Source organism: Gastrolobium bilobum, unplaced genomic scaffold (assembly GCF_033153095.1).
Source record: "Gastrolobium bilobum isolate Gb01-03AN ecotype WA unplaced genomic scaffold, APGP_CSIRO_Gbil_v1 utg4323, whole genome shotgun sequence".
Taxonomy (NCBI): domain Eukaryota; kingdom Viridiplantae; phylum Streptophyta; class Magnoliopsida; order Fabales; family Fabaceae; genus Gastrolobium; species Gastrolobium bilobum.
Genome location: NW_026897184.1, coordinates 176,656 through 187,327, shown reverse-complemented (window position 1 = coordinate 187,327; position 10,672 = coordinate 176,656). Strand labels below are relative to the sequence as shown.

At 35.8% G+C, this 10,672-nt stretch overlaps 1 protein-coding gene across 2 annotated transcripts; it reads left to right on the top strand.

Moving 5' to 3' along the window:
* The first annotated feature begins 202 nt into the window (after positions 1 to 202).
* Positions 203 to 3,436, top strand: LOC133304771 (protein COFACTOR ASSEMBLY OF COMPLEX C SUBUNIT B CCB4, chloroplastic). 2 transcript variants are annotated; one of them, XM_061504834.1, is made up of 8 exons: positions 203 to 568; positions 650 to 718; positions 811 to 910; positions 1,024 to 1,097; positions 1,367 to 1,554; positions 1,683 to 1,753; positions 2,519 to 2,602; positions 3,061 to 3,436. In XM_061504834.1, exons 1-8 carry the CDS (start codon positions 249 to 251, stop codon positions 3,142 to 3,144), a joined length of 990 nt encoding a protein of 329 aa, XP_061360818.1. In that variant the 5' UTR covers positions 203 to 248; the 3' UTR covers positions 3,145 to 3,436. The 2 variants fall into 2 exon arrangements, with proteins under 2 accessions (XP_061360818.1, XP_061360819.1); XM_061504835.1 differs by lacking the exon at positions 650 to 718 and having other exon boundaries at positions 205 to 568.
* Positions 3,437 to 10,672: the final 7,236 nt, after the last annotated feature.

The following is a 10,672-nucleotide window of genomic DNA, read 5'->3' as shown; positions in this document are numbered from 1 at the left end:
GATTTATTTCAATCAATGATTATAATTTGAGACCAAATTTATTAATTAATTAATAATTCACAATAAATTATAACTATTAATCCACAAAAATCAATACTTAAAGTTTAAAATGACACAAAATTGTATGCTTTGAAGTTTAAATAGAGTAAACATTTTTCCTATGAATATTATATTGAATATATTTTCCATAGCATCTTGAAAAGTCGTCGTCAACATATCCAAAAAGCAAGCCTCGATAACAAACTTCTATGGAAGCGGGAACTGTTCTTCGTGTACACACTAACATTCACACTCCCATTTCTATTTTCAATCGCTCAGCGAAATCAAAAACCGTATTCCAAACGCGTTTCACTCTTTCATCATCGTCTTCTTCTTCTTCTCCTTCTTCTTCCTCTTCCGTTTACAGTTACAGAGGTTCCAAACCAAAACGCGACTTCCTCGCCGATTGGGTGTCTCAAAACGACGACGCCGTTCGCACCTTCCCAATCTACATTGGCTCCGCCTCCATCTTCGCCGTCCTCTTAAACCGCGCCATTTCCGGCATCGCCCCCGTCGCCGACGCCAGCAGGTTCCTAATCTCTCACTTTTTTTTTTCTAGGCTCAATGAATTCACGAAAAAATATAAATAAAAATTGAACTCTTAAATTAGGGCTTTTGATTTGGGAGTGAAGCATGAATTTTACGTTTCTCTAAGTGAACATGTCACATCATGTGTAAGGTAAATGTTTAATATTTGAAATTTTGGTTGCGGTGATTGGTGAGTGAGCGATTGGCATTGTTGTGCAATTTATGCTTATGCTGTTTTTGCAGTTCACAATCCAGAGCTGACCTTTTGACTTTAGGGTTAGCTGTCACCAATATTTTGACTGGCCTCGTATGGCTTTCCATAAGACCCAAATCTGTGACTGAGGTGAGCCTGAACCCCTTTGTGTCACTGCTATCTCTCTCTATTCCTCTTTTTCATGGGTCTGATTTTTCATTCTAGCTTTAAAATTTGTTCTTAATAGGCTTGTTTTTGTTCAGGTGAATCCCCAAGGGGTTGAATGCAAGAAATTGTACACTGCTCTCCCTGATGCTGCACTTGCTGAGTTGCTCTGGTAATGCACATTATGTATATTTGTTACTCTCACTGGCTTTTCTTTCCATTCTCTCTCCCCCTTGGCCCACAAGAGTTAAAAGTTGAAAATTTGCGCTGTGAATAAAATGGATATGAATATGATGTGAAAAGATTGTGACATCGTATGTTATTTAATGGAGGAAAATTTCAAGTGCCGTGATCAGCAAGTATGGAAGCCATTGCTATAAATAGCTAGTTTTCCCCCGCAGTTTATTAACAGTAATAGTAGCTTTGATTATCTATTATCAGGGTGTGGGAATCTCTAGCAGATGTTACCTGCTGCCGAACACTTGTTATTGTTTATGAGAGCATTTGTTTACTTCAAGTTGGTTTTGCTGCTGAATCTTCTCCTGAGGATGGTGGTGAGGCTGTAAGCGTGGATGCCGATAAATTGATGCAAGGATCTGTGTGTCAGGGTGTTATGAAATCTGGTGCTCGTAAGTTTCTAACCTTATACTATCAACTGTGTGTCATCTATCACAATTGCTGCTGCTTCAGTACAGTACTTACTGAAGATGTGGCCCAGTACTAATTTAAACGTGCTGAAACTTTTATAAATGTTCAGAGAGTTACTTGGCTAATCTATCTCTTTATCCTGGGAAATCTGAGCTGCCATTTCTTCCTTCAAATACTCAGGTATCGTGTTTCTATGTGTTAAATTGGTCCATTTAACTGATGCATATTTCAATGCAATTCGTTATTACCTTGTGTTCTAACCAACTGTTTTGGTCTATCATTTAAAACTTGTCCGAAGCACAACTTTTGTTTAGAAAGAGTGAGACATGGGGTTAATGTATAGACTATTGCGTAAGTAAGGAGTGATAGAGTCCATGTGCCTCTCTAATTCCCTGGGTAATATGTTTCTTTTTCTGTTACTTGAATTCCTCTACAGTTTCCATTGATATCATACCGATATCACATTTTCAATAACAAGACTGTTTTCTGTGTTTCAATTTCTCTTCCCGTTGTATGCTTTAGTGTTAACTTATGTGTTGACCTTCTTCGGGCCTGTGATCTTGTATTTTGTATGTTTTGTTAACTGATGCAACTTTCATCTTTGGCAGAAATTTACCATGTATGCTTTTGGCAACCCAAATTCTTTCACTGACATACATGTACAAGATCATATAATGCTTAAATGATAACAGGTGATATTATGAGAAAAATGAAGTGGGTAAAAAGAAAAAGAAAAATCTGTTAGGTTAATCATGATCCCCTTTCCTCAAACCTTGAGAAGTTACTCTGTATTTCTTGTGATTTATGAACATTTTTGTTATGTTAGGGGGGAAGGGGGTTTGGTTCTCCTGGGCAGCGCACCTGCCTCCTTTGTAATCAATGACTTTTGTGAAAATTTTATTAAAATCTAATAACAAAAGAACTCATACAGTTATATTTTGCTAGGCAATAATTTTACAACCACTTGGAGATAAAGGAATTGCAATTATTGGTGGTGACACAATAAGAGGTTTCACTACTTCTGATCAGGTACATTTCAGCTTTTTTTTTTTTTTTTTAATTTTATATCTGAATTAGTCAAAACCTTTTAATCTTTGGATCCTACAGTATGTTATGGTTATAATAAAATGTAACTTCAGGTTTTTCTCTTTATAGCATCATAAAGATCGTTGTTTGTTAGTGTTAAAAAATTAGATTAATCGTGATGTAGTTGATTTAAACACAAGTCCCCCCCCCCCCCCCAAAAAAAAAAAAAAAAATAAAAATAAAAAATAAACACCAACAAAAAATAAAATGAAATAAAAAATAAAAATTTAGGTTAGTATCCTGAAGCATCACTTAACCTCTATTGAAGACGTCAAATTTAAGTTTCTGTATTTTAGGCATGACTGTACTATCAGTACATTTTCTAGATCCTGCAATTTGTTTCCTATTTTTGAATTCCATATATTTGTGGGATAGTGGCATAAGTATTCAAATGATTGCAGGCATGGATTTCATTTATAGGAGAGAAGCTGGATTCTACCCTTGCAAAACATGTGAAACTTCTCCCTCTGACCTCAGAAGATTAAGTGTCAAAGATTTGCAAGGTGGCCTTTGATGTTTCTTTTTACTTGATTTTATTGGAAATAAATCCTCGAACTTTCATCCGAGTTCTTTAGTATAAGAAGCTCAAATTGATCCCATGTATATTATATCCATTTTTTAAGGCAATGCTCAAATACACATCAGCACATTTTTGTTTGAATACTTCTAGTGGTTGACTTGGGTTTCAAATTCTAAGATTCCCATTTTTACCCAAAAAAATAAATATATTTCCCAATTAATATTTGGGAAAAAGAGTGTCCTTTTTAAGGATACAAGTTTATGTCATTTTAGGAGTTCCCGTCGATGTATAGTTATAATATTAAAGTTATCATTTTTTTCACTTTTAAACTTATGGCCTTTTTTCACTTTAATATTATAAATATACATTCCCGGAAATGCATAGTTAAAAGTCCTAAAAGGATGTAAGTTTGTATTCTTTAAGAGAACATTCACTAAACTCTTAATTGTTTCTTAGAACTCGCTAAACGGGTCACGTACTCTCTCAGTCCTTCCTACAGAAACACCTAATTAATTATGTTGTGGCTTTTCAACAAAATCAATTTAGTTAAAAACCTTTTCAGTTGTTTTTTCAACAATAAACATTTTGGTTTTTGACGTGCAGTTTACCATTGCTGAGACTTGTGTTTAGATACGTTTGATAGTTTATCACTTAAAGAGTTACGACTCGGGCCCAAGAGAAGTAAATTTGACCGAGAGGGCAGCAAGAGAGCAACTTCAATGTGCAAGAACTATGCAGGAAAGAAGTTCAAATTTCGGTGGGTATCTTTCCAGTTTTAAATTGAAAGAGGGGTAGCAAACAGGTTATTTGATGTATCTATGCCTTTGTCAACATGATTATGTACTGGATTATATACCGGTTGAACCCGAACATGAAGGACCGGTTCAGGTGAACCTGAACTGGAACCCTTGGTGAGGAGGGTGTAGTAGATGCACTCTAGTTCGTGGGGTTGGTTTTTTTGTTGGTTGGTGAGGATGAGTAGGAGGTGATTAAGGGAAGAGGATGCAGTGTTGGAGGGTGAAGGAGGTGGTGGTGTGGTGAAGAGGATCAAGAATGGAGTCGCTTGCGGTGGAGTAGAGGGATAAGGTTGAGGCTTTAAGAGGGAAGCGTAAGGTGGAGGGTGCCTCCCCTGCACACGCTTTCTCATCCCTTTGCTCTCCTTTGTTGAGATATATAATCCCACATTGGTTGTATGTGCCACTAATGTGGAGTTTATAAGGCCTTGAACCCTCTCCTCTTTGAGCTAGCTTTTGGGGTGGTGTATCTCAAGGTTCTTTAAGATACTTCCATCTTGGTTTCTCCGTTTTCTCTCTCTGAATTGGTAGAATAAGAAGATGATGGAGTTGGTATTGAAGATGAAGAAAGAATTGAGGGGGTAATAGGAAGATGATTGAGTTGATATTAAAGACGAAGAAAGAATGTGAAGAATAGAGGGAATGAGTGGACTTGGATTTGGAAATTAGATGCGTATTGGTTGAGTAGATTCTGGCTGGCTGGGCTGAGTGAGGGAAACTTTTAAAGTACTCCTGTCATATCTGCGTTCCACCAATGGAATGATTATACATTGGCTGTGGCATATGTATAGGAGAAAGAAAGAAAAAATTAACTATAATATTATATGGGATAGGATATTGTGACACCCAAGTTATGTTACACTCATGTGACACCCAGTCAATCTCACCGTTAGATCGCTTATGTTGATCCAACGGTTATATTTATTTCCATATTTGTATGGTCATGATTTCCCAAATTTAAAGTGAAAACATTAAATATGGGAAATCATAACCATACAAAGGTAGAAATAAATATAAAATATTAAATTTGGGAAATCATGACCATACAAATATGGAAATAAATATAACCGTTGGATCAACATAAGCGATCTAACGGTGAGATTGACTGGGTGTCACATGGGTGTAACATAACTTGGGTGTCACAATATCCTATCCCATATTATATTGGAAAAAGATATACTTATCATTAAAAAAAATTATAATTTTTACAACTAATGTAATTACTATTGATTTTCGTTAATCTAACGATTATAATTTATTGAAAATTATTCGATCGCATTTATTAATTAATTATTAGCTCCTATTAAATTATAATCATTAAATTGACGAAAATCAACGGTGATTAAGTTGGTTGTAAAAGTAATAAACTTTTTTAATAATAAACATATCTTGTCCCATATTATAATTATATATTTTTGAAATACATAATTATAACATTAGTATTGCACCGATTTGTCGGTGCCACTGTCGTACAAAAAATTCTCTCCCAGTCTCTGTGAGAAAAACATGGATTGATTACTATTTACTTTTTTTTTTTTGTTTACTGTAATCAATTACGTTCATTGTAGCGCTTGAAATGAATGCGATACTTTCTGCTGCTTTATTTCTGTATAAATTAATGTACCTAAGATTAAAAAAGCATTTCAAAGGAAACAATCAAGAGAATAATGAAAAGAGATTTGGGGATAAGGGTAGCCTTGGTGCGTGAAACAATCATTTGATTGGAGGTCTTACTGGTTTTGAGTGTACAATACACAAATTAAACTACTTTTGAGTTAAGTGTTTTTTTTTAATTTAATTAGTTGGGGTTGATAAAATTTTGTTAATGTGTATGTTATAATGACAATTCTTAAGGAATTGAAAATAAAAATAATGTAAAATAGAGGAGGGATATTCTCACTACCAAAAATTTTCACTACCAACTTACTATCTATGTAATCATCGTTAGATTAACATTTTCTCTCTCTTCAAAAACTTTTTAATATTCTCTTTCTTTGATCCAAGAGTGATGTGATAGGTAGTAAGTTAGTAGTAAAAATTTTTGATAATTAGAATATCCTTACTCGTAAAAATATACCAAAAAAATAAGTATTTAAAGTATATGTCAACTGTCAAGATACCCCAACTAAATTAGATTGGATTAGATTATTGTTAGTATTTACTATCACTAATTACACTCATTATAGCAAGTGAAGTCAATGCAATACTTTCTGCTTCTTTATTCTGTACATGTTCTGTGAATAATTAATATGATAATGATATCTTCTTCCAAAATGTAAAATTAGTAAATAACCAATATAATGCTAACATTACTTATATATTCGATAACATTTTAATAATTAATTGTACATATAATTGAATTTTTAAATCAATTGTGACTAAATTAATTTTATATTTTAATATGTTGACCAAAAATGATCTTAAGATGATATGTTTTGTTTTAAATTGTTTTATAAAAAATTACTTTAAAAAGAATATGAAATAATTTGTTTAGATTATACACGAAGAAGTAGGAAAGTGAAAGGACAAATTTGGTAATGAAACCAAATCTGCAAAATAATTAGACTAATAATTATCAAAATGTAGAAAAAAAGAAGCTTTTCAAAATAAGTCATTTTTCTGTTGAAGTAAATAATCTTTTTTAAAGTTAATTTTATATATTTTTCCTAAACATTCGATAATTTACTCAAAACAACTTGTATTCGAAAAAAAAGTTTGTTTTTGAGAAAAAATAATCTTCCTGAAATATGCAGTTAATACATTGGGAGTATACAAAAGTTATCTTTTATTTGATATTTGTTATTATCAATTGCTTGATAAGTTTCTTTACGAAACGCATTAGGAAAAAAAATATTAACTTGCTTTTATTTAACATTTTAAAAAAGAAATGAGATTTTTTGACCCTTTTGCCCCTCATTAAATAATTAATAATCAATTTGCCCCTCCCCAGAACTATCCACCATCATGCCCCCATTTAGTCGATTAAGTTGCACTTTTAATCGACTAAATGGGCAAAACTCAGAAATCATGCAACGCGAATTTTAGTTGACTAAATACTCACCGTAATCGACTACATTATTTGCACTTTTAGTCGATTAAGCACATTATTTAGTCGACTAAATATCGCAGATCACGTTTTTTAAAAAAAAACCCCATTTCGCAAAGGGGGTTATTTTCAAACCCTAATCGACTAAATCGCTCCATTTCGTCCCCTCTCTCCAACCAAGTCCGAATCTCAACCCTTGAAGGTGCGATTGAAGCATCCTTGGTTCACACTTGCGAAATCGACATTTAGGTAACGTATCCTGAATTGCATTTGGTTTTAAGTTTAGGTTTTTTTTTTGTTTTCTCCATGCATTTGATTTCTGTTTGCAGTTTTGTGGATTTAGGTTAGGGGTAGGGTGTTAAGTTTGTTGTGAGGGTGAGGGTTAGGGTTGATGTGGTACCTTAGGCTTAGGGTTAGGTTAGGGTTAGGGTTAGGGTTAGGGTTAGGGTTTCTGTTTTCTGTTTTATTTTAGGAATAGGTTTTGTTTTTTATATTGAATTTTAAATTTTTTGATATTGTTATTGTTCATTGATATTGTTTCCACTTGCATTGTAGGTACAGTTGTTCCCATGGCTGGCCGTAGAAGATCGTCTAGCACTGGAAATGAGAGACGACAGAAGCTACGACAAGACCGTCTGTCTTCGTCAAGGCCACAAGAGGAAGAACCCGCTGCTGTCGACCTCCCATTCGGATACTTGTTCGAGAATGACCCCGTGGTTCATAAATCTTTTGTCCGTGACTTTGTTAACCGACCGATATGTGGGGCCAAATCACTTGATACAGCCTTTATTGAACAAGAAGGTTTTAACATTGTGAGGTGGTTGGAGGAATCACATCTTAGGACCTTGGCTGAACTGTCGTGTTCATATTCTGAGCTGCATGTACGGGCCTTCTACCATAACCTCAGCTACGTACAGGGTGAGCTGAGGTCTAGGGTTTGCGGGGTGGAGATCATCATGACGGCTCCGGTATGGTTGGAGTTACCGGGGTATGACTTTGATTCTGCGCAAACTGTGGAATATGACGCAGACAGCGGGACCATACTTCCAGGATATACACGAGGTGATGCCGTGCAGGAGCAGAGAAGAGTCTGTGGGCAACACATTTCCTATACGGTGGGGTTATACATAAACATAGGTTACCTAGTTTCATCAGCGTTTTCTTCAGTTCCACGTCCCTAAACTTAGTGTTGAAGTTGCTTCCAATGTGACGAAGACAAAACACGTGATACGCAAATGGAGGCTGCCAACCGGCATGATCCTTCACAGCCCTGATGATGCTGGGGTAACGATCGGATATTAGACATATACCATGCCTACGTGTGACATGGAAACGCATCTGGCTAAGAAACCACAACCAATCATCCAATCTCTCACCCGGTGGAACAATGGCAAACGCAATAGGCAGAATGAATCCATCACCATCCTGTGACGTAGCAATCAAGAGGGTACCTTTGTATTTCCCGTACAGGTGCGTGCCATCAATTTGGATTATGGGTTTACAATATTTGAAAGCCTCAATGCACTGGTGAAAAGTCCAAAATACCCTGCGAAAGACAGCCTTATCGGTGTAGACACGTCGTTCGTCACAACACTGATCCGTATCAATCTTGAACACAGAACCAGGATTAATCTGTGTCATGTAGGTCAGCCAACCAGGTAAGATGGCATATGATTTTTCCCAGTCCCCAACAACTTTACAATGGCCTTCATTTTAGCCTTCCAAGCCTTCTTATAAGATATGTTGTATCCATACAAACTTTGCACCCTCTCCTGAATAAGAACTGGTTTCGTGGATGGATCTTCTTTTAACATACCTATACAAAATTCGAAGTCAACACAGTCAATAAATATATCGAAAAATTAAACCATAAACAAAAATTCTGTAATACATACTTATAATGGCTGCACAGATTACATCAGAATCCAGTTGTCTATGGTCCCGAGTAAGGCCTTGGTTTAGGCAGGTGTGTTTTTTACCCCACTTACTAACAACCCAACTATTTCCATTCTTGGGCAACATAGCCCGCACGTACCAGGGACAACCATCATTATGGTGTCGACACTTCATCACAAATCTATGGTCATCACTTTTTGCCACCACAGCAGTACGATGAGACTTCATACAATATAATTTGACTGCATGTTGCATTTCAGATTTAGTTCGAAACTCCTGGTACAAATATAATGGATCCCCTAAATGCCAGCCACCGTGGATGTCATCGTCGCCATACAATATCTATGTCTCATCATTAGGGTGAGCCCAATTAATGAAGGAATAGTGTGGGCTGTCGTTCCAAAATGGCTCAATCTCAGAACCTACGTCCAAATTTAAACTTATCCGTCAGTACGAAAGAAAACACAAATATATATATATGCAAAATTAAAACTTTAATTTACAATCTTACCACTGCTAACAGGGTCAACACGGAGCGATGGCATAACCTGGGAACTCAAGTTTCCTGAACTAGTATCAGCGTCAAAATTCCCCTCTACGTCCGTATCTGAGGTGTCACCCAGCGGAATAACACTCTCGGGTTCACCATCGTCTTCACTGTCCATATCCTCGTCATGCTCATCCTCGTCTATTTCCCTCAGTGGTATCTGACTTAAGACAGGTGCAGGTGCAGATAAACCGACCACTCTGTCTTCTTGACTTTGACTTCTTCCATGCACAGGTGCAGATGAAGATTGACCACAGTCTATTTCAACATATATCTCAATAAAGTTTTGAAATTTTCGGTCCACAATTGCATCTATGACACAGTCCACATCTTCATCGTCACATATATCATTACCAATGTAGAATATAGCATCCTTACCAACTGTAGACTCTACCCTGGCGATCATCCGTTGAACGCCATGGCTGCCGTGTAGCCCCAATTTTTGGTGAATCCTCCCCTTCAGCTCATTGTACGTAGTGCCCCGTTTGATTTTCAACATTTTCGTTTTTCCTCAAAATTGAACACCGTTGGGGCCTTCATAATGCTTTCCATCATAGTAAATCATGGTAACATACATGTTTGGACTTGAGCTCATCTTTCACACGAATTTTGGGGGTATGAATCGGATTTTAGGATTTTGGGTTCGGATTTGGGGGAAACAATTGAGAAATAAAGGAAAATGACAATGATTTCACAATTACTATGCTTTAGAGGTGGTGGGATGAAATGGAAGGGTGATTGGAAGGATCACAACTGACAAACAAGAGAAAGAGGAGTTTTGATTTCGAATATAATGAAAATGAGACCAAGAGAGGTCTGGATATAGGATTTTCCGCGATATTTAGTCGACTAAATAATGTGTTTAGTCGACTAAAAGTGCAAATAATGTAGTCGATTACGGTGAGTATTTAGTCGACTAAAATTCGCGTTGCATGATTTCTGAGTTTTGCCCATTTAGTCGATTAAAAGTGCAACTTAATCGACTAAATGAGGGTAGGATGGTGGATAGTTCTGGGAGAGGGGCAAATTGGTTATTAATTATTTAATGAGGGGCAAAAGGGTCGAAAAGTCAAGAAATGATGACAAAAAAAATTACATTTTTTTAATAAAATTTTAAAAAATAAGAAATATATTAAAATTAAAATATTACATTTATAATTATTATTAAAATATATAAATAGAAAATAAGGAACAAAGAACAAAGAAAACG